The sequence below is a fragment of the Octodon degus genome, unplaced genomic scaffold (assembly GCF_000260255.1).
Source record: "Octodon degus isolate 3935 unplaced genomic scaffold, OctDeg1.0 scaffold00344, whole genome shotgun sequence".
Taxonomy (NCBI): domain Eukaryota; kingdom Metazoa; phylum Chordata; class Mammalia; order Rodentia; family Octodontidae; genus Octodon; species Octodon degus.
In genome coordinates this window covers 879,896-903,399 of record NW_004524920.1, presented here as the reverse complement: position 1 = coordinate 903,399, position 23,504 = coordinate 879,896, and the positions used below count along the sequence as shown (strand labels likewise).

General features: G+C 45.1%; 1 protein-coding gene and 1 long non-coding RNA gene across 2 annotated transcripts; both read left to right on the top strand.

Moving 5' to 3' along the window:
- Nucleotides 1-7,256: 7,256 nt before the first annotated feature.
- Nucleotides 7,257-7,834, top strand: LOC111814521. Its single transcript, XR_002819482.1, has 3 exons — nucleotides 7,257-7,326; nucleotides 7,394-7,685; nucleotides 7,788-7,834. It is a non-coding gene; the product is annotated as an uncharacterized LOC111814521 (long non-coding RNA).
- A 1,830-nt stretch (nucleotides 7,835-9,664) lies between these two features.
- Nucleotides 9,665-17,542, top strand: Psmc4 (proteasome 26S subunit, ATPase 4). The gene is made up of 11 exons (XM_004647999.3): nucleotides 9,665-9,747; nucleotides 10,595-10,693; nucleotides 10,801-10,987; nucleotides 12,946-13,092; nucleotides 13,175-13,284; nucleotides 13,383-13,476; nucleotides 16,249-16,416; nucleotides 16,500-16,576; nucleotides 16,712-16,880; nucleotides 17,075-17,130; nucleotides 17,302-17,542. Exons 1-11 carry the CDS (start codon nucleotides 9,712-9,714, stop codon nucleotides 17,413-17,415), a joined length of 1,257 nt encoding a protein of 418 aa, XP_004648056.1. The 5' UTR covers nucleotides 9,665-9,711; the 3' UTR covers nucleotides 17,416-17,542.
- Nucleotides 17,543-23,504: the final 5,962 nt, after the last annotated feature.

Sequence of the window (23,504 nt, the reverse complement as noted above, 5' to 3'; positions counted from 1 at the left end):
GTGACCTTGTCACTCTTAGTCAATCTTGGTTTGAAATCCAATCTTTGTAAATAGAAGAACTTCCCCTGCTTTTTTTCTGCGTTCCTGTCACATGGAGTAATTTTTTTTCCCATGGACTTTCAGTCTATGAATTTGCTTTTGAATTAAATGTTTCTTGTATGCAACATATTGTTAGATCTTGCTCCTTGATTAATTCTGTCTGTTTCTTTTGACTGGTAAATTGAGACCATGAACATTGATAGTTATAACTGGTAAGCACTGAATTCTTTGTCATATTATTTTCCTGTTGTTGGGTTCCTTTGTCCCCTCTGTTTAATTGCTTTGTCTGGTAGATTCATTCTATTGTGGTTCATGGAGTTATAATCCTCCTAATCTTTTTCTAGCATATCCTTCAGAACATTTTGGAATGCTAGTTTGTTGTTTATGAATTTCCTCAGGTGCTCTTTGTTATGGAAGTATCTTATTTCTTCACCAATTTTGAAATGATAGTTTTCGCGGGTACATCATTCTGGGTTGGAGGTTGTTTTCTTTTAGGGCTTGAAATACTCCAAGCTCTCCTTGACTTGAGAGTTTGTGTTGATAAGTCAGCTGTGATTCTGATGGGCTTTCCTTTATAGTGATTTGATTCTTTCTCTAACAGTTTTTTATATTGTTCTTATGTAGAATTCTAGAATCTTGACTATTACATATTTTGGTATGGATTTTATTATAATCATGACTAATTGGAAGTTTTGTGGGGTTTTTTAGATAGAGTCTTGTTATGGAGTAAATGCACAACATAGGGAGTAAAAATGTGTGTGACAGATTCAAGCTGACATTCAACTTACGGGGTAGCCCAGACTGGCCTGAAACTCATGGCAAACCTCCTGCCTCAGCCGCCTGAGTGTTAGAACTGCAGATGTGTGCCACCATACTCAGCTCCTAATTGGAGTTCTATACGTCTCACTTATCTGTGTATCAGATTCTTTTTCCCTTCCAAGGAAGTTTTCTGCTATGACTTCTTTGAACAGTTTTTTTTTTTATTTTGTTTTGGTTTGGTTTGGTGTTTTGTTTTGTTTTGTTTTGTTTTGTTTTGTTTTGTTTCAGTACCAGGGATTGAACTCAGGACCCTGCACTTGCTGAACAGGTTTTTTTTTTTTTATGTCATTTACACTATCTCCTGCTTTTTCATCGACTCCAGCAAATCTTATGATATTCTTTGCATCGGCTAACTGGATTGATTTCCCGTGTTCCCTTACCATTTTAAGAAATCTTTCTTTTCATGACTGCTAACTGCAATCCTGTCTTCTATATCTGAGATTCTGTCCTCACATTGGTTCATGTTGCTGTACATGTTTTCAAAGGAATTTTTAATCTTCTAGCTATCTGCTTGAATCTGTCACACATTTTTTTTCCTACGTTGGGCATTCAACATTTCCACTATTTTCCTCTATTTTTTAAAATCTGTATCTGCTCTAGAGGCACTAACCATTTCTTTCAATCACCATCTCTGTTGTTATCTGAGAGATTATTTTATGTATTTTTTCTAGAGTCTCATTCATCTTTGGTACTTCTACTATTACTGCTTCAGTGTGCCCAGATGGGTGGCCTTTGAATTGTTGCCCCTCATTGAAGCCTGAATTTGCCTTTGGTGAGCTGCAAGTCTGGGGTTTCATCTAGATTAAGTGTCTTTTCATTTTCTATTTTTTTAAATTCAATTCCTGGGTTGAAGCTTATAAATTGCTTATGATAGATAGCTTTATTGCTCATACTTGGAACACTTAGGCAATGACTACTTCTTAGAGATGTCTTTCAAGTGAGGCTGGTTTCTGGGTTTTGAGTCTGTTGTAAGACCCTACCTCTTCAGTTTATTGAAGATGAGAAGTTGCTACCTATTTGGCCTAGCCCCTGGCTCTTTGGCACCAGCCAATAGTATTCCTTATGACCTGTAGACAGTCTCAATCTTGGCCTACCAGGAAGAGCAACTGATTAGAACAATTACATCACCTTGGCTACAGTAGTACAATCAACAATAGAAATACATCAAGTACAGCCTAAAAAATGACAAATGCGTTAACTATTTATTTGTACCTTTAACCATGTGAACTATGTTTGTGATCACCTAACAGAAAATCTAAAACAAACTAGAAAATTAAATACCAGAACCACGATCTTAATGTGGCAATTTTTTTCCTCAAAGGAGAAAATTTAAAAGAGTAAGGAAAAATATAGAGAAATAGATGAGGAAAAGCTTAAAAGCAAGGCTAGATGGTAGATTACAAGGAATTCTAGAAACTGGTGAAGAAGCCAGAAGGGAGATATGGAAGAAATAAAAACAAAAATAGAACAACCAAAGAACTTTGGTAGACGCTGGGCAGCCTGCAGGATTCTCATAAGCTCTGACCCTCCTTAGGCCCCAGCACACAGGTGCAGAGCCTCTGCTGGTGCTGGTCCAAACTTTTAAGAACTTAGGAAGCGTCTGAGTGGCTGCAGATGCAGGAGAGCTACGATCTGTGGGCCCAGCACGAACAGTCTCAGAGCTTTCCTGGAGTCATTTATGTACTTTGGCAGACTCTGGGCACCCTGCAGGACTTTATCTAGGTGATCACTGGGAGCTTCAAAAATGCCAAAATTCAGGAGCAAAAGACAATCTCAATCTTCTAGCCCACACAGAACAAATCCAGGAGACAAAGGCATATGAAAACTTGGAAATCACACACCTGAAATTTCTGAAATGACAGCAACTGAAGTAAAGAAGCAAGTCTATCAGGCTATAGAAGAAATAAGATCAGAAATAATCTCTCAGGTCCAAAGAGAAGGGACAACAATCAGGAAAGAAATGCCTAGCACAGCCAAAGAAGACATATATAGAAAAATAGAGGACAATAGAAAAATGATGGAAACACTGAATGAACAATACAGGAAAGAATTAGAATGCATGAAACAGATTCAAACAGGCATTCAAGATATTAAGAACTCCACTGAAAGCTGGCCAAACTGCTTGAATGAAACTGAAGATAGACTTTCAGGCCTCAGACATAGTGTTGCAGTTAATGAATGTGAATTAAAAGAACTCTTAAAACTAACAAGGAACCAGGAAATAACAATTCAAGAGCTACAAGACCATGCAAAGAAAAATAATATAAGAATAATAGGCATCCATGATGCAGTGGGAGACAGCACGAATGACCCAAAATGACTCTGTGCAGAAGTACTAGCAGAAAAATAGCAAAAAAAAAAGTACTAGCAGAAAATTTTCCAAGTATGAGGAAAGAAACTAACATACAGAGAAGCAAGGTACATAGAACTCTACACAGTCATAATCACAATAAATCTACACCTAGACACATGATAATCAAGATCTCAGAAATTCAGCAAAAGAATAAAATATTAAAAGCTGTTAGAGAGAAAAAAAAAACAGATCACCTACAATGGAAAGCCCATCAGAATCATGGCAGATTTCTTAACACAAGCCATCAGATCAAGAGCGGAGTGAAGTATTTCAGGTCCAAAAAGAAAATAACTTCCAATCCAGACTGATGTACCCTGAAAATCTATCAAATTCAATAGCAAAATAAGATCCTTCCATGACAAAGAACAATTGAAGAAATTCATGACCACCACAGCAGCCTTACAATGTGTATTGACAGATATTCTAAAAGGAGACAGAAGTGATCACAGCTTCAAGAACAACAGAAAGGAACCACCAAACAGACCAAGTAATTAAAAAGAGAGAGAAAGTGCAGAACCTATAAAAGGAAAATAACATGAAAAAGATAAACCAATATGTATCAGTTATAACCATCAATGTAAATGGCCTCAATTCACCAATCAAAAGAAACAGACTAGCAGAGCGGATTAAGAAACAAAATCCAACAATATGCTGCATACAAGAAACACATTTAACTCAAAAGGAAATTCACAAACTAAAAGTAAAAGGATGGAAAACAATCCTCGATGCCACAAGAAATCAGAAAGAAAAAAAAAAAGCAGAAATAGCTATCCTGGTTGATAACAATATCAACTTCAAACCAAAAATAATCCAAAGAGATAAAGAAGGCCATTACATACTTGTTAAGGGAAAACTGCAAGAGGAAGAGGTAACAATAATAAATATATGTATGCACCCAATATAGGAGCATCCTCCTACATAAGACATCCACCACTCCACTCCACTAGTGTGTTTTTCTGTGAAGGACTCTGGAGTCACCAGTAGTCATTGTGCATCTGCAAGTTTGAGCTGCCCCTCCCACGCAGCCAGGGCTCAGTGAAAAAGCACCACTTTCCACCTCCTTCTTCTGCAATGAGATCTCTCTTTTTGCTTTCCACATGGGCTTCAATTCTTCAGATCTTCCTGGGTCGCAGGGACCCCCTTCCCTCCTTCTGTTTCCCACATTGCTGTATTTCAGCATCTGGATCCCAAAACTTAGAGAGTCTAATTTTCTGATGTTTATCACTCCACTTATATCCCCAGTAGTGAGGACAATTCTTCATTCTTACTGTAAATATTTACTGCTATAAATTTCCCCTGTGCTGCTGCTGATTCAATATGCTCTGTTTTCATTTTCACTTAATTCTCTCGGTTTTTGTGAGGTTTTTCTCATTGACCTGTCAACTGTTTAGAAGTTTTTTAATGTCTACATGATTTGGATGACTTCTGGCTTAGCACCTTACCACTGAGTTACATCCAAAGCCTTAAATATATTTCTTTTTTTGTTTTGTTTTGTTTACACTTTTTTATTTTAAAGATAATGAAAAAACAGCGAAAATGATATAAAATCTCAAGACAAGATGATGGGACATTAGCAATGGTTATATATTGCATAGTGTTATCTCCAAAGTAGTTGTGCAGATTACCAGATGTAATCATGTAAGAGTAATCCAACAATATAAACACATACTGCTGCTTTCAACGAACCAACAGAAATTAGTAGTGCAATTGGCTTAGATATGTAGTCCTTCCTTCTTTTCTCCTTCCCTCATCCCAGTTTTTTTTTCCTTTTGTGCAGCTTCATTTTCTTTCACAATATCTGCTGTACTTCAGGGGTTTTATTTACTAAGACAAGGTTTACACAATAGTCTGATTTATTTCACTTATGAATATAGTCTATAGTTGCATCCTTTTAACTATAAAGCTTTGAGTATATTTGACTATTTTTTATTAATTTTATTGAGAAAAAAATGTCAATGAGGGGCTGGTGAGATGGCTCAGTGGTCTAAAGCACCTACTTAGAACAAGTTTAGCAAAGCACAGGGACTGCGGTTCAATCCCCCAGCACCACATGCCAGCCAGCCCCGCCCCCTGGTGGGCTGAGCTGGCCACACACACACACACACACACACACACACAAATAAATTTTTTTTAAAAATGTCAATGAGACAGTTTCAAAACAGGTTGGTAGGAGAGCTCCAACAATTAATACATTTCATATTGTTGTCTTTGTAGTAGTCATTCATAGCACAAGATGCAGACATGATATCTTATTCAAACACTATTAGTACAAATCTTTCTTCTTATTTAATTAAGAGAAAATGGTTATATATCTATCCTAACTATTTTGTATATACAAACACAAACTTGTCCATTTATATCTTTTTTTTTTTTGGTTTAGTTTTGTCAGAGATGGGTATTCCATTGCCATCCAAATGTTGTAGGTCCTAAATATATTTCTTAAATGAAGTACCTAGAATAGAAAGGCAAGGAGAGGTGGGAAAGGATATTAGGGGACATATAGGCACATCTGAGAGTAGTAAACATGATCCTAGTAATGGTTCCATGTATATTTATTTGCATGCCAGACCTTATCATTACATCTATTTTTATAAAAAATACTATTTAAAATAGGTTTTAAAATGAAATAGTCTGCATAAATCAAAATATGTATGCTGAAAGGAACAAAACACTAAAGGAGGAAGTCAAAAAGGAAATTGATATTTATGGTTATTACCTATAAAAATTTCAAAAGGATACGTTGATTCATTATTGCCAGAAGAGTCACAGAGAATCTGGTGATGACTTGGCTGGACTTGGCAGAAATAAAAACAAATCTTTTAGATGTGATTGAGTCTAAAGATTGGAAACTGAATGGATGGGAGATAGAGGGACAATGACAGATTCCATTTTACGTGATAGATTCTAAGTCTCAAGTAGAAATCTGGGAGGCCTTTGGGTAACAGCTTTGAAGACATAATTGAGTTATACCTTCAGAGGAAAATGGGAAGGTTTTATTGGTTTTTTCTCATTTTCTGTGTGGAATAAAACAATAGAACCTTTAAAAAGGCTGAGACACAATCTGAGTAATCTATGGGTCCCCCTTACAGAGTTGGCAATAAACATGTGCCACTAATCCTTTCTGACATAACAGAAGAGCACACACATACACACACACACACACACACACACACACACCATGGGTTTTTTTGTTTGTTTGTTTTCTTTTTGAGGCAGGGCCTCTCTATATGCAGTTCAAGTTGACCTTGAGCTCACAGTAGCCCAGGCTGGTCTTGAACTCACAAGGATCCTCATGCCTTAGCTTCCCGAGTGCTAGGATTATAGGTACACCCAAGCCCAGTCTTTCCCCTCCCCACTATGCTGAGCCTCAGTTTTCCCATTTGTAAAATGAAAGCAAACTTACCTCTGAGGATTGTTATGAAGATTCAGAGAACATGGTTCTTCAAACTTACCTGGCCAAAAAGTAAATGCACAAATGTTGTCCTGTGTGACATCACATAACACACCCATTAGATAGGAAAAAAGCTTTTCAAAAATAGACAATCTCAAGTGCGTATACAACTAGTGGGAGTGTAAGATAATAGCATTTGACAGTGTCTACTAAAGGTAAACATGTATCTGCCCTATGACCAACAATTTCACTCATCTATTCCTAAAAGAAATTAATTTGTATATTTACCCAAAGAATTGTACTTAAAGATCCATAGCACCAAGATAGCCCCCAACAGGGAAGTATCAGACTGAGCTACACATAGTCACATAATGGAAAACACCCACAAGTGAAAGAAGTGTTTCTACGTGCCATATGAATGAATTGGACAAAAAAAGTTGACTTCCTTTCTTGTGAGTGTTTTGTGTGTAGGACTCGGGGTTGAATATACAGAATTCACACTTCACACTGTCCTTTTTATTATTATTATTTAACTTAAGACTAACTTGCTTTCGGAAGTCGAACTCCTTGTGTGTGGAGGTAATGGCAGTTCCGTCCGTGCCGAGCCTGAAGGCCTTTCTTTGACATCTGCAAAAGTAATGGATGGAGATAGGCCAAGACCTTGGCGGTTCCAAAGCAAGCATAGATGGTGTAATGGTCTTTCTGCTTTATATGACCTTCTGAAGTTAAGTTCAGCTGCATGCTGGTCTACCTAGAATCTCCAGTACTAATCCTTGAGTGGTAAAAATGAGGATTGAAGATGTTGACTGTGGACTTTGAAGGAAGTCATGTGAAAACTCATCTTACAATGCTTAAAATGTTGAGTTGAAGGATCTTCATGATGAAATTTCCATAAACGGTAAGACTTCTAGGTAATATTCTCCCTCCCATCCTCAGGGAGCTCCACTGGTTCCAGACCTGGTCTTAGACCCAAAGTGTATGATTCATGTAAGCAGAGAAGACCTCCGAGTCTCAGGTATTTGTGATATGAGACAACGCTGAACGGCTTTGCAGGCAAATAATAAGATGGTTCTCCTGATGTCTGTAAGCTTTGTGTTCCCATCTTTTTGTCCCTAAGAAACCCCACAAACCTATGATGATGGAAAGAAAAAGTACATGGCCCTGGCAGAGCTGTTTGGTTTCCAGGTTATCTCCCTGTGCTGGACCGGCTCTAACAACAATAAAACCATCTCCCCAAAATAAAAAAGTTCTTTAGGTTTCATCTAAGAAAGCTTTGGCAGTTGGTGAAATTATAGAGTATGAGAACATTCAGAATCCAGTTTAAGTGTCCTGCCATGTATAGGAGGAACTGCGGTGATTGTAAATTGAAATTGATGTGTATTATATACTCTGTTGGGAGTCTATAAAGAGAAACATGTTTAGTTTGGAAACGTCTTTCTGGGTGGATTTCTTACCCCGTGTCTTGGTTTTAAAGTTTGAAGCACAAATAAAGTTTTTTTAATTGGCTCAAAAAAAAAAAAAAAGACTAACTTGCTAAGTTGCTAAATTTGTAATCAGCCTCCCAAAGTGCTGGGACTGTAGGCACCACCACGTCCATCTACAAACATGTTAAGAAAAAGAAAGCCAACCACACAGTAACACTGTACCGACCTAGGATGTGAGTTCAAGACACACAGAAGTAACCCATTCGATTCACAAATGATACTTTTAACAGGAAACAGAGGAAAGGAGCATGTGGGGCTTTTGGAGGGCTGCTACTGCTTGGTTGCATGATCTACATACTTGTTATATGAACGTGTTGAAATTGTGTAAAGTATTTGAGCTGTATAGTAATGATTTTTGTCGTTCAATAAATTTCACTTCACACTCTTGGTGCAAAGGGTGTACGTGTGTCCTTGATACTAGAAGCACAGGTTTTGGAGACAGAGAGATCTGGGTCCCAATGCTGTTGCCACTTTGGCCCTTTGTGATTGTGCTACATAGCTTCATCGTTGTTTTTTTCTCCATAAAAGAACACATAAGTGCTAAGACTTGGGCTGAGTGTGTAGTTCAGTGGTAGAGCATATGCCTAGCATACCCGAATTCCTGAGTTCCATCCCAAGCTACACACACACACACACACACACACACACACACACACACGATTCAATGACATGATACCTGTAAAGCTTAAGTACTAGACATAGAAAAGGGCTAAGAGCCTCCTGCTTGACCCAACTGTTGGATCTGCTGCTTCATTTTCATTGGCCATGATTCTACTTGATTTGCTCCTCAAGGTACTGTGGGCTCTGGGATCCTCACTCCCAGGATGAAGCCCGATTACAAAGTGTCACCTTCCAGGGGCAGAGTCCTGGGAGGACCCTCTCACGTAGAGATCCCCTTAAAAATCCTTTCGTGGAACCCAGCCCAAGACATCACCAGCTCAGCCATTAAATGGTACAGTCTGTCTTCCATTTTCTGTCCTTTAGAAAATCCATTAGGTCGGCTTTGTAGTCCAGGCTTGTAATTTTCAGCACTCTGTGCTGCTGAGACAGGACGATTACAAGGTTAAACCCAGCTAAGGCAAAGACCTGACTTAATGGGATCCTATTTCAAATTTTTAAATAGATAGATGGATGGATGGACGGATGGACGGACGGACAGACGGACAGACAAGACAGATATTTAGGAGCTGGGGGCTGTAGCCCTGTGCGAAGACTTTGGGCTCAATCCCCAGTACTGAAAAAGAAAAAAAAAAAAAAAAAAAACGAAAAGCAAAGAGCACTTAGGCACTGGTCACCCGGACAGATGACACGATTTCCTCCCAGCAACCTCGCCACCTGCTGGAGAGAAAGCCCGCGCGCGCCAACAGTTCGCAAAAGCAGCGCGCAAGCGCTATTGCGCAAACGCAAGGCTCTGAGCCCGGCTCCCGCGCTCTCGAGGGATTCTAGTGACCCAGTTTAGGATAGACTTCTCTCCCAATCATTTACTGTTCCTGCACATCCAATCCACGCTCTGCGATGCCTGAAACTACATTTCCCAGAATGCCTTTGGCAAAGGCACTTCCGTTGTCGTCAGCGGAAGTGGTGACTGCATCAAGCCGAGCCACACTGGGACCGGCTTGGTCACTATGGAGGAGATAGGTATCCTGGTGGAGAAGTCTCAGGTGCTGTGGGGACTGAGCTTTTTAGTACGAGCCGGGATTGGGAAGAGGGTGAAGCCAGGCCAAAGTGGGGGGTCCGAATGACTTGGAGGGTCCCAGCCCGGCTTGTGGTGATTTTGGAAGCCCCGGTAGAGGCCTGTTTGGGTGAACGAGTGGTGTTAGAACTGAGAGTTGAGACTCGAAAGGCGGAGCTGGGAAAGTGAGTGGCATTATAAGCTGCCTGGAACTGATAGGTTTGGATGTCAGGCTGCGCGTGCTTAGCGACATCATTGGCCCTTTGAGATTGGGTAGGATGGTGAATGGTGTGTGAGAGCCAGCTGCGTGGAGGGGCTGAGCGGCTAGGGGACTGGTGGATCTTCGGCAGTGGCTTGCGGGAGGAGAGTTACAGTTTGGCTGAGTGATACTGGACCCATTGGGAGTCTGTGACGTGAGGGATCGTTTGGGCAAACAGTTGTGAAAGCTAGGGCTCTGAAGGTGTAGCGACCTTAATAGGAAGTGAGTCATGTGATTTTAGAAACCTGTGGAGGAGGTCTGGGGTTGTTGAGTTCTGGTAAGGAGTATCAGAGATGTAAAGGTGAATCCCAGGTGGTGGTTGGGTGTTGCTGGGGATGAATAGCATTTGATAGCAGAAAATCTGTTTGGGGAACAAGTTGACATAAAGGGCTTGTGTTGGGGGGCTGCATGACATTAGAAACTTATTTAGGAGGTGGAGAAGTTCCCAGGATTTAGAGGAACTGAATGATGCCAGGAGCCTGAGGAGGCTGAGTGACTGTGGTGATGTGGGGAGGGGGTCCCTCAGTGCTTCCAGGAAGGGGTGCTTTTCCAACTTGAGTTTTCCCTGTTGGTCTAGGATGAGATCCCAGCACTGTCTGTGTCCCGGCCCCAGACTGGCCTGTCCTTCCTGGGGCCAGAACCTGAGGATCTGGAAGACCTGTATAGCCGCTACAAGGTACGTTCAACCCCAATCCAGACCCCACACAAGGCCCAGCATCTTATCCTTCCCACCCTGGCTCAGCAAGGCCTGGAGCCATCCCTTCCCTCACTCTTTGCTCACAGAAGCTGCAGCAAGAGTTGGAGTTCCTTGAGGTACAAGAGGAGTACATCAAGGATGAGCAAAAGAACCTGAAGAAGGAATTCCTCCATGCCCAAGAGGAGGTGAAGCGAATTCAGAGCATCCCCCTGGTCATTGGGCAGTTTCTGGAGGCTGTGGATCAGAACACGGCCATCGTGGGCTCAACCACAGGTGCGTGGCCGGCTGGCTGGGGACCTCTCATTATTCCTCTAATCACCCAACACTGATTCCTACCGTGTGCCAGGAGCTGGGTCTGCCATGCACTAAAATAACAACAAATGAGGCAGGATGGTAAAATGGTGCTCTTCAGAGGTTGGGTCATTTGTTTGTTTTTCTGGTACTGGGATTTGAACCATGGCTTTTGCAACAAGCTACATCCCCAGCCTTCTCTTTGTCTTTTGAAACAAAGTCTTGCTAAGTTGCCTGGGCTGGGCTCAAACTTGGAATCCTCCTGTCTCATCATCCCAGTGTGCTGGGAATATAGGTATTTGCCACCATATCTAGCTCTTTAGACTAGTTCCACTGATGCAGGGAGATTTGTGTTACTCATGTGAGTGTCTGTTTTTCTTTTGCTGCATCTCTGGTTTGTGTGTATGTGTAGCCTCCATGTGTGATACACTCTGATGTGTTTTATTCTGTTCTACTTGTTTTGATTTAAACAATTTTTTTTTCCCCCCCGCGGAACCAGGGATTGAACTCAGGCCCTTGTGCTTGCCAGGGAAGCACTTATTGTACTGAGCTGTCTCTCCAGCCCTCTTTAAACAAAATTCTGATGATGCCTCTTTAAATTGATTTCATGACCACTTCTGGGTTGGGGCCTGCAGTTTGAACTACTGGGGGCACATTAAGAGCCTGGGGTGTAGAACTCAGGTGGTCTCTCAGTGAAATGGTGCAGGAATGAGAAAAAGATAAGACGAGCCGGGTCAGGTGGTGGCCCGTTGCCTGCTTGGCAGATGACCCCAGAACAACAGAAGGGGTGTTTATTTATACCTTTGCAAAGTTAGTATCACATGACTCAAGGTTGCCCCGTGACTAACAGCTGACATTAACCCGGCAGGATTAATTCTTCGGACTGCTTTAGGCACTGAAGCCTAGTCCTGCTCTCACACATTTGACCAATTTCCAGCTTCAGCAGCTCCCAACCCTGGGTTATGGAAATGATTCAGTGAGTGATAGCTGCTCTCATTAACATAGCAGCCCCTGCCCTGAAGGGTGGTCATTGTTTCTTACCTGTCTTTTCCTGGTCCTGGCCTCTGCTCTCCTGGGCCAAGGCATATTTGTGTAAAGGTTCTAGGCAAAGATGTGTCACTGCTTGGAGTTACTGATGAGCTAGAAGGACATGAAGGGAGAGAGGTAGCCAATGTCCAGGTGGAATATGTATTGACCTGTGGGACCTGGATGAGCATTGAGCTCTCACTGAAAATGCAGTGTGGTTGGAGATGTAGGTTTGGAGGGAAACAGTGCAAGCTGGAGCATCACAGGGAGCTTTTACAGGCTGCTAGATAGTTGGGTCTGATGGTCGAGAAAAAGACTGCTGTGCGTGATGAGCCTAAGTGTAGGAGGTGGATTGAAGAGGGGAGGCTGGAGGCTGGATGGTGGGGGGAGTCATGCAGAGCCCTAGACAGGAGAAGATGGGAATGAAGCAGGCCAGGGGGAGAAGAGAACTGGTTGGAAAGAAATTTAGGAGCCTGCATAGAAGGCTGGTAGTGGCCAGCAGGCTGTGGTGAGAGTGGGAGAAGGACCCAGGATCAGACTCAAGGCTCTCGTGGATGCTGAGGACAGCAGGTGGGTCTCCCTGAGACAGATCAAGGAGGGGCAGCACAGTTTGGGGGAAGACACCAGCATCACATCGGGCCCAGTGAGTGAGGGATGTGCAGGGCCTTCCAGAGGGAGGCATGCGTGGCGTTTGGGGCTGGAGCCCAAGGGAGAATCGGGGCTGTAGTCGGATGCAGAAGTTAATGTGAGTGTGGAAGAGGCAAGACAGGAGGACAAGCGAGGCCATCTGGGCCTCACGGTGAGGTTGGGTGGCCTGGAGGATGCAATTGAGATGAGGGGCTGTGGGCAAGGGGCAGTTTCAAGGCTCTGGCACTTCTCATTGTCCCCTTTCCCTTCCTGTCCCCTTCCCAAAGGCTCTAACTACTATGTGCGCATTCTGAGCACCATCGACCGGGAGCTGCTCAAACCCAATGCCTCGGTGGCCCTGCACAAGCACAGCAATGCCCTGGTGGATGTGCTGCCTCCCGAGGCCGACAGCAGCATCATGATGCTCACATCAGGTGAGGGGGTACCTAGGGGCCTACAGGACCTGAGGGGACCCAGCAGGCCAGGCTGGGAGCCCCAGCTTTGCTCTCCCCCCAGACCAGAAGCCAGACGTGATGTATGCAGACATTGGGGGCATGGACATCCAGAAGCAGGAGGTGCGGGAGGCTGTGGAGCTCCCTCTCACCCACTTTGAGCTCTATAAGCAGGTGAGGTGGCACAGGGAGGAGGGTGGGAAAGGCTCCTCTGTCTAGGGTGGTGACAAGACTCGCCGGCTCATCCTTCTTCCCCTACCTCTGGGCCTCAGATTGGCATTGATCCCCCCCGAGGGGTCCTCATGTACGGCCCACCCGGCTGCGGGAAGACCATGTTGGCAAAGGCTGTGGCGCATCACACGACAGGTGAGCCCCTTGCTCCCACTCCCAAGCACTGAGCTCCTGGCCTCCTTGCCTTGTCCTCTGCTCACCCACATCTGGGGAAGTGACACAGCACAGGCTCTGGTCTCACTGGCTCTGCAGTCCTGAGTAGGTGACTTTGGTGACCTTCTCATGTGATTGTGAGGAGTTAATGGGACAGTGCAGTGGTTTTCCTGGGAGTGGTTGAGGCCTGCTGAGAATTCATGCCCGGGCAGAAGTTGGTGGGGAGGGGCTGAGGGTGAAGTCCTGGATGGGACCATCTTCAGGGAAGCAAAGAGGACAGCAGATTGTGTGAGAAGATGTGCTGATCCAGCTTACTTAATCTACTCATGAAGGGGCCTCCAGGGGAAGCAAGGCGTGAGGAAGCGCTTCCAGGGCACCTGAGTGGGGACAGGGAATTCAGGGGAAGAAGTAGTAGACTCGAAGGGGGAAGGAACTTGTGTAGAAAATTCCAAATAGAAAGACTGCAGATGCCACTGGAAAGGCAGGAGCCTGGTGCTTGTGTCCTTTCCTGTTTTTGGTGCCCAGGGACAACTGTGCTGAGGACTCAGAGAATATTTACCACATGGCTGGCTGGGGCCAAGGCTGTTTCTCAGGGTACTAGTGTTGAGGCTGAGAGATCGTGACAGCCCTGAGTGTAAATAGTCTCAGACCATTCAATCATTTCAGTGGGCTGCAATTTCCTTTCAGAATTTCAGAATTTCCTTTTAGAAATTCTGAAAAATGAAATTAGAATGGATCATAGGAATGGTGAATGAAAGTGATGATTCCAGACACCTGGAATATTTAGTCCTTTCAGGAAGTTGTGTGTATATACTTGGATACTTTCACTAAATTGGGTATTTACTGATTGTCTACTGTGTGGTGTGTGTTCTAGTTACTGAGATTATGGCAGCAAAAAGGTCTCTCCATTCCTGGAATTTATGTCCTCCTGCAGGGAGAGATATATGTTGAAAATGTTTGAAAGATGGTGTGAGGGATATTGTGAGGGTCTTGGCGAGGGCATGACTTGCCCTGTAAGAGCAAAAATGACACTGTAAAGCTTTATGTTACATTTCAGATCCAGGAAATCAGCCAGTCCCATTTTTTTTCTTCCTTCCTTTTTTTTTTTTTTTTTTTTTTTTTTTTTTTTTTTTTTTTTTTTTTTTTTTTTTGTGAGACAGGGTCTCACTCTGCATTCCATGCTGGCCTTGAGCTCACTTCATAGCCCAGGCTGGTCTCGATCTCATGGTGATCCTTTTGCCTCAGCCTCCTGAGTGCTGGGATTATGGGGGTGCATCACCATGCCTGGCTCTTTTTCTTCCTAATTTAGTTTTAGAACTATTTATTTAAATAATTTATGAAAACAAGTTTAGAGTTCCCATGTACCCTTCATCCAGATTTCCTAATGTTACAGTTCTAAATCACAGGTCAATCAGGAAACCCAGGAAATTACCTCAGGATGGCAATTTGGAGATAGAACCCAGGGCCTTCACACCAAGACCAGCTATTTTTTATTTTGAAACAGAGTCTCACAAAGTTGCTTCAGCTGGGTTTGCACTATGGTCCTCCTGCCTCAGCCTCTCAGGAATACATGGGTTATAGGCGTGCACCACCACACCCAGCTTAGCCTCCTTCAGATTTCACCAGTGACCTACTGGTGTCCTTATTCTGCCCCCAAGTCCAGTCCAGACAAAACCAGCTTGACTAAGGTGGAGCTGAGTTTGCTAGACTAACAGAATTTTGGGGGTTGAATTAGGGGTGTTTTATCATTGGCATACAGAGGGAGGCTCAGCAGAAACAGCTCCCCGCCAGGGCCGAGTCATCTGCCTGTAGCAGAAGGTTCGGCTCCTAACTGAGAGGGACTCATACTCTTGTTAAAGCAGCAGTTGGTAGTGTACCGAGCATGTTCCGGGATAGGTGCATGGAGCAGCAGAGCCTGGAGGGGCTGAAAGACTGGGGGGACGGGGAAAGCACAGGTAGGACCAAAGTGGTTGAGTGGACAGGCTCCAGGATATGGGAGTCCGAAGAAGTCCAGAAATGGGAGTTTTACACCTGCAGAATAGCTGAGGTGGTTGGGGTGCACTTAGGGCAGATCAGTGAGAAATCCTGAGATGAAGTTATTGAATGAGCTCCTGTGTGACGCAGGCACCAGGAAATAAAGACATGTTGAGTTAAGTATGAAGGCCAGGCCAGGCTGCAGCCTCAGCCAGCTCCTGGTTGGCCCTTACATTTCACATGGGAGTCCAGCTGCCCTGTGGTGGAGGGCAAGGCTTGGGGGTGTTCTCCACACAACTCAGAGCTTTATTCGTGGCTGAGAAACAAGTCCAAAGGAAGGGCTGGAGCAAAGATATTTCAGCCCAAGAGCTAGTTCCCAGCTACAGCAAAGGACAGCCCTGGGATCCCTGACTTGATATTCAAAGGCTTACAGGGCATTGAAATTCAAGGCTGTTGAAAAAAAGTTCCCATCATCTTACTGAATGGGCACATGGGGGCCTTGCACACATTCTAGAAGCTTATGTCTGAGCATTTTATTCTTTAGTATTTCATATCCCCAATTTTTAAGTATTAGACATGTACATATATGGAAGATTCGTGCTATTGGCTGTGGGCACATGCAGATGGCTGGATCTGGGACCCACCCAGGGCATGAGAGAATAGCTCAGCCACTCAGAGTAGGTGTCTGAGGAGAAGGATATTTAGGAGTTACCAGTTGCAATTAAGGCAGAGGGGCTTCTGTAAGGCTTATCTCCATCTTACCCGTTTTCCTGCCATCAGCTGCATTTATCCGGGTTGTGGGCTCAGAGTTCGTACAGAAGTACTTGGGTGAGGGCCCTCGCATGGTCCGGGATGTGTTCCGCCTGGCCAAGGAGAACGCACCTGCCATCATCTTCATAGATGAGATCGATGCCATTGCCACCAAGAGATTCGATGCCCAGACAGGAGGTGAGTGATGCCCAGACAGGGCTGGGGGCCTAGACAGCTTGGCGTGCTGTATGCCATAGGCTGACCATGTTGCACACTCTCAGCTGACAGGGAGGTTCAGAGGATCCTTCTGGAGCTGCTGAATCAAATGGATGGATTTGACCAGAACGTCAATGTCAAGGTGTGGGGCTCAGGATGGACACGCAGAGTTGTGTACAAGTTGGGAGGTTGGGGCTGGCTCGCGAGGGGTGGGGATTGAGACAGAGGGGAGACTGTGGGGAGTCCCAAGGTCTGAGCTGGCTGCATCCGGTGCCAGGTGATCATGGCCACAAACAGAGCAGATACACTGGATCCAGCCCTGCTGCGACCAGGACGCCTGGACCGCAAAATCGAGTTTCCTCTCCCTGACCGCCGCCAGAAGAGATTGATTTTCTCCACTATCACCAGCAAGATGAACCTCTCTGAGGAGGTCGACTTGGAAGACTGTATCCTACTGTGAAAATGAGGGGAGGGCAAGGAATGAGGACAGCCCTTCCCTCCACCTTGCCATCACTCTGTGCCAGGTTGTGTGAGGGACCAACATCCAGTGCGGAAGGGTAGAGACAGTGCTGGTGCCAGGATGACTTGTGGCTCCAGGCATTCACCCCATCAGGGAATAGGGTCCTTAACACATCTGCAGATGTGGCCCGGCCAGATAAGATTTCAGGAGCAGATATCAACTCCATCTGTCAAGAGGTGAGCGAGCCGTGGTTTCTTTCTGATCTGAGTAAGGGTGTGTGAAGAGCCTTCTTCACAGAGACTGCTCCCTGCAGGCCTGCTGTTTCCCTCATGGCCTCCCTGGGGTCGTGGGCCCGTCTCTTTTCCTTTGCCCCTGTTGAAGTAGATCTTAATTCTCACCCCTCACAGAGTGGAATGTTGGCTGTCCGCGAGAACCGCTACATCGTCCTGGCCAAGGACTTTGAGAAAGCATACAAGACTGTCATCAAGAAGGATGAGCAGGAGCATGAGTTTTACAAGTGACCCCAGCCGCACACCCCACTCCCCACAGGGAACGCGGTCTGGCTTACCTCCCAGGTACCTGTCCCAAACCTGGTTCTCTTTTCACTTTACACAGGATTGGTTTGCTCAATAAATGGACAGGATTGAACCCATGTAATTTCTTCTTGGATCTTTAACTCCTTTGGAGAACCTAGGCCTTGCACAGGTCCTTCCTGGCCTGACAGATAAGTGGGTGAGGTACATGGCTGGATTGTAGCTTAAGAGAAGCAAAAACTTTGAGCCACATGAGTTCAGAATGGGGGAAAGAGGTAGAAAATGAATCTCAGAAGCCTTTGACCAAAAAAGTAAAGCCCTCACTCCCGTTTCCTGCAGGTAGCCCATTTGGGTCACAGGGAGGAGTACCAGGGACAGACAGCCCCTGAGGCCTCCCAGAGCAGGGGTGGTGGGGTTAACTGCCTGGCTTCTGCGAATGTTTCTGCCTCTGCTCTGCATGGCCATGCTGGAGTGCACACAGGCTTAGTCACCCGAGGGTTTCCCACAGTCTTCCCTGACCTTCTGTGCCCACCGGTGTCTTTGCCTGGGTGTTCTCAGTTCTCCTTGGGCACATTGTGTCTCCACTGGGTGCATTGCTCTGTGCCTGAACAATAGTAATTTCCAGCTAAAAGAACATTTCCCAAGCAAACGTGACTTGTAGCAAAATCCTTTTCCATGGTGCCTTAATACATGAGGCTTTCCCTTCAATGTGTCCTTGTGCTTGCTGGGGCTCGATTTCTGCTTAAAACTTTGTAACCTTCACCACCCATGAGCCCTGTTCCTCCATAACTGCGTGCTGTAAGGCTGGCCGTAGTGTGCACTGTGATCATGGATTACCTAAAGTGGCTTTCACAGCTCCATGTGGCCTGGCCCCTACTCACTTTCCCAGTTTTGCAGGGCCCTGGAGCATAGGCTCCTTTAGGGCCTTCCCATGTGCTGCTGCTTACACTGCTCCGGCTCTGTCCATCCTTACTGGACCAGTTCCCAGTATCCTCACATATCTGCCTGACACAGCTTCCCAGACCTCTCAGATGAGGGAGTCCTTCCACAGGGCCCCCTGGCTCCCATCCTTCCCACATGTCAGTGTGTGTTTGGAAGTAAGACAGGAAGAGGGTATAAGGGAAAATGGAGAACGACAGGTCCTTGAACAGCTCCTACCCCCAAGCCTCCCTATGAGAGCAGTGAGCTGTAAGAGTAAAGAGTAGGGGCCGGGGAGATGGCTCAGTGTAATAAGTGCTTCCCTGGCAAGCACAAGGGCCTGAGTTCAATCCCTGGTTTCGCATAAAGAAAAAGAAAGAGTAAAGAGTTGACACGGGGACAAAAGGAGCAAGAGAAGGCAGCAACACAGTTCTGGAAACAAGCAGGTGCTTACCCACTAAGCAGACCTGAGTACACAGGAACCTGAGCTGCAGAGGAGTGGGGAGAAATGAGCAGATGTCACCTTCAGAGGGGATGGGGAATCCGAGGCACCAGGTCCTGCAGGAGACGGCTGTGTACAGATCGGCCCTGGGGCAGGCCTTGCCACACCTGAACAGAAGATCCTCTTGGGATCGCCAGTGCCCATTTCCGTCCTCCCAGTGATACCCTTTGTGTCCTGTCTGTCTGTCAGAGTCCTCACAAGTCAGGTGGGCGCACCCTCAGTCCCAGGGATGGTGAAAGGCATCCTGCAGTCACATGCACAGACATGAAAAGCAGGAAGCGCTACATAAGACGGAAAACTGACATAGGAGGCTTCTCATGAAGAAGCTTCCTGAGCCTTGGGACTAACCCTTAGCAGGGATGCAGTGTACTAGGGCTTATTCTGCTGCTGTTGTCCCCTGCTGTACTGGGAGAGACTGATGTTCAAAAGTAAGTCTGTCCCTGTTGTCAAAGACCTGCAGAGGGAGGCCAATTAAGGAAATTGCAAAGTTGTATATGTTTGCATGCGTGTGCACATGTGTTTGAGGACGAGGTCTCGCTGTGCCGCCCAGGTTGGTATTGAACTCATGGGCTCAAGTGTTTCTCCCGCCTCAGCCTCCTCAGTAGTGGGACCACAGGCATGGTGCCACCATACCTCGATTTACATGTATTTTAGTGGCACCAAAAGGCCTACTTTGAGAGAGTTGACATTTGACTGGGGTCTCAGAAAAATAAAAAGATCTGGAAGATGATCAAGGTGGATGTTCTCTATTATAAACTGATCATTTTTACCTTTGCCTTGATTCCTTCTTCCAAGGTGAAGTTCCAACAAAAATCTTTTAAGATGTGGAGATCCAAGAGACAGACCTTGTTTTTTTCTCTATCCATTCACCTGATGTTTCACAGGGCTTTGCCCCATTTCTGTCAGGTGAAATGGGACACTCCTAGTCAGCAGTGGCCTTGCTTAATACTTCTAGAGGCGCAGGACCCTGAGCAGATGTCATGTGTGCTTCAGTAATATTTCATTTGGGTCCTGACTTCCCGGGGTCAGTACGCACATTGCAGATGAGATGATGCGGTGCATAATTAATTAGTTTAAAATGACATCACCACAAAGTTACACAGATGACGTGATGTCCCAGGTCACCTCACAGCTATCACAGAAGCTCAAGCACTGCTTTCCATGTCAGCTTTGAAGGGAGGAAGAGAAGAAAGTACAATTTTCAGCCAGACGCTCAGTGCCCTGGTAATTGCATTATTTCCCTTGTCACCTTCACAAATTGTCCCTAAACACCATTTGGACATTTTAGCTTCAGGATCTCAGGGCGCATGTACTTTATTGTGGGACAAGACACAAGCCCCCAGTGGAGTCTTTTAGTCTCGCACTCCTTGCTGAGCCAGGGACACAGCAGGTAAGGCCAGTCTTTGAACCAGAGTCCTGTGATGGAAAACATGGTGGCACAGGGCCTGAGCCTGGGGTCCTCAGTGGCCCAGAGCATACTTATGTTTATTTTTATAAACCCCTTGATAATCGGGAGCTCGTGCATTACATTTCACAAGGTTCATTCTGGGTCTTTTCCATGTTGTAATTCTGTGTTCCTGAAGCCTGGATCCCTAAGATATTTACTTACTGTTTCCCTGTGACTCACAAACTCAGATCATCGCAGTTGCCCTAGCCCTGCACTTGCTCTCCTTACCCCTGGGTTTTGATTCATCACTTTCATCACTCCTTACACAAACGAAGGTCTCCAGCACCCAAGGCTGGCTGGGCAGCACTCACCCAGACGCCCTCCTCACCTGCCTGGACTCCAAACTCCTGAGTAGCACAGTCCTTTCCTGGACACCATCTCCTTGCTTAGGGTAGGGTGGCCCAACATGCTGTGGTCCCTGCCCCGAGTTGGAATGTCTCCCATGAAGATCTGGACCCTAGTCAGTGAGGACTCAGGACATAAGAGAACCTGTACTGTAACATCCTGTAACTCAGTGATGTCCCAAATTTTCTGATTAAGGAGATTATGGGGCCACAGAAGAAAGTGATTGATGATGTAGAGTGTGCCTAAGGAGAGTCACATGGAGAGAAAACAGTCTCTCAGACTTTCACAGAGAGCAAATTGGTCAAGCAATGGCCGTGACTCATCCACATGGCTGACACTGACAAACAGTCTACAAACTGCGGTACAGTGTCTCAGGGTAAATCCTGAGGGGATTTGACGGACCTTGGCAGATACAAAAGTTACATTTCGTGTTATATATGTCTTGCTTTATCTTGGTCTTAACCATCCAGGAGAAAAGTATGAAAACGAGGTATAAAAAGTAAAGCCATGTTAACATGCTGAACTGCAAAAGCCTCAAGTCAACAACCTCTGAAATTGCTAGTCCTATGGATAGCCCACTACTATTATGGACTAGTGGACTATATTGGATTATTTTGCTGAATTCATGCACCTACAATATTTAAATGGCAATAGAATACCCATCTCTGACAAAAATAAACAAAAAAAGGGGATATAAATGAAGGACCATTTTGCTTCTGTATATACAAAATAGGATAACTATACAGCTACTTTCTCTTAATACAATGAGAAGAAAGATTTGTACTAATAGTGTTTGGACAGGATATCATGTCTGCATCTTGTACTATGAATAACTACTACAAAGACAACAATATGCAATGTATTAATTATTGTAACTGTCCTACTAACCTGTTTTGAAACTATCTCATTGCTATTTGTTCCTCAATAAAAATTTTTTTTTAAATTGTACATTTTCTTGGACACCTTTCTTTTTTTGTCCTTTTGAGACAGGGTCTCGCCATGTATGGGGTTCAGGCTGGCCTTGAGCTTGTAGTGTGACCCTCCTGCCTCAACCTCTCAAGTGATGAGATTACAGGCATATGTCACCACACCTGCCCTCTCGGGCATGTTTCTTAACTTCCTTCACTACACGGTCTCAGACCCAAATAATCAGAGACAGAAAGACAGAACCTAAGTGAAACTAGCAGCACAATGGATGCAGTAACACAAGTGACACAAGGCCAGGTGCAAGAGGGCACACACTCATCTTTAAAGTACACATAATAGGGGCCGGGGAGATGGCTCAGTAGAATAAAGCACTTGCCTGGCAAGCGCAAGGGCCTGAGTTCCGAAAAAAAAAAAGTACACATAGTGAAACTGATCACGGTGGTACATGCCTGTAATTCTAGCACTCTGACAGGCTGAGGCAGGAAGTTCCCAAAGTCGAGCCCAGCCTGAGCAATTTAGCTAGACTGTGTGTCAAAATTCTACAAAACAAGGTTGGAGATGTAACTGAGAGAAGAGATGCCCTAGGTTCAATCACCATAACAACAACAATTAATAATTTCTCCTGTGTATCAGGAGCCAGGATTCCCTAGGGAGAAAAATAAAATAAAATAAAAACCCACACAATCTAGCTTTATAGGGCATGTGTCTAGCTCCGCACAATCTCTGCCTCAGGATTGTATTTATAGCTGCAACCCAGGTCCTCGGGATTTAGCATAGGCAGCAAGCTTCCCTCCTGCGGCCTGCTTTCGTCTATGGACTATATTTCCCAGAATCCACAGCGGCGGATCCTGAGCGCCCCCTTCCGGTTCCTGGTTGTCAGTTCAAGCCCTCGGAGTTCGCATCCGGGAAGGGATCTGCGCTAGGCTAAGCAGAGCAGGAATTTTGGAGTACTAGTTAGATAGGGCAGTCTCCCAAAGTAAGGAATCCCGAGGCGCGGAGACAGCGCGTTGTGACCCGATCCTCAGGCCTGTGCGTGCGTGAGGAGCCAAAAGGAGAATTCTGTGTCCAGTGTGACAACACGCGAGCCGGGCTGGGCCTCCAGTAAGGTGGTGCTGTTGTGAGGCCGAGGTTGGTACTGGATCACTCCCCACTCACCATGAGTCCTCAAGAGGAGTCAGATATTGAGCCTTAGAATGAAGGTTTCCAGGAAGAAGGCGCGGATTTAGGCGTGGGACGGGACTCAGAAGTGTCCTAGAGAGATGACGATATGATGGGAAAGTTCCCCTTGGGGGCGCTGTGAAGCTGCTACATTTTTCAGGACAGCATCTCCATACCTTCAATCTAGGAATCGGCGGCGAATTCAGAGATTCTAGCCTCCCTCTCCTTGGAGACTTCATAGGTCCACCTGTGTGGTGGCCTGGTGTCTCATGAATTCCTTCTCCCTCAGACCTGTCATTCATAAAATAAAATATTTTTTAATTGTAATCCAAATCAGGTGAGTTTGTGCTTCTTTGTGCATCAAATGCAACATCGGTGTTTTGAGGATATTGGGCATATTTGGTCTTGCTGAAATGCCTACGGTTCTGTCCTTGACCTTCCTTCACAGTGAGTGATGGGCAGTGCTGTGAATCCTTCCGCCCCTTTCTGGGCCCCAAAGGCTCCCCTCTGATTTTTCAAATCACTTCTCTGCACTCACTTTCTTAAGTGGGTATCCTGGAATCTAATGCTAAAAGTTTGTTTCACTGACATGTTTAGGTAGACTGATCATGTTGTTGATCTCCAAAAACCCCACCGTTTAAAGGTAAGGTGAGGTCAGAGGCACTTTGATTGCTGTCATCAATTAGCATGGTGTCCTGTCTTGTAATCCTTTCAGGAATGGAGAGGTGAGTGGATGTGTGAGCATGGAAATCAGTGTCAACATGGGCGGGGATTCCCCCC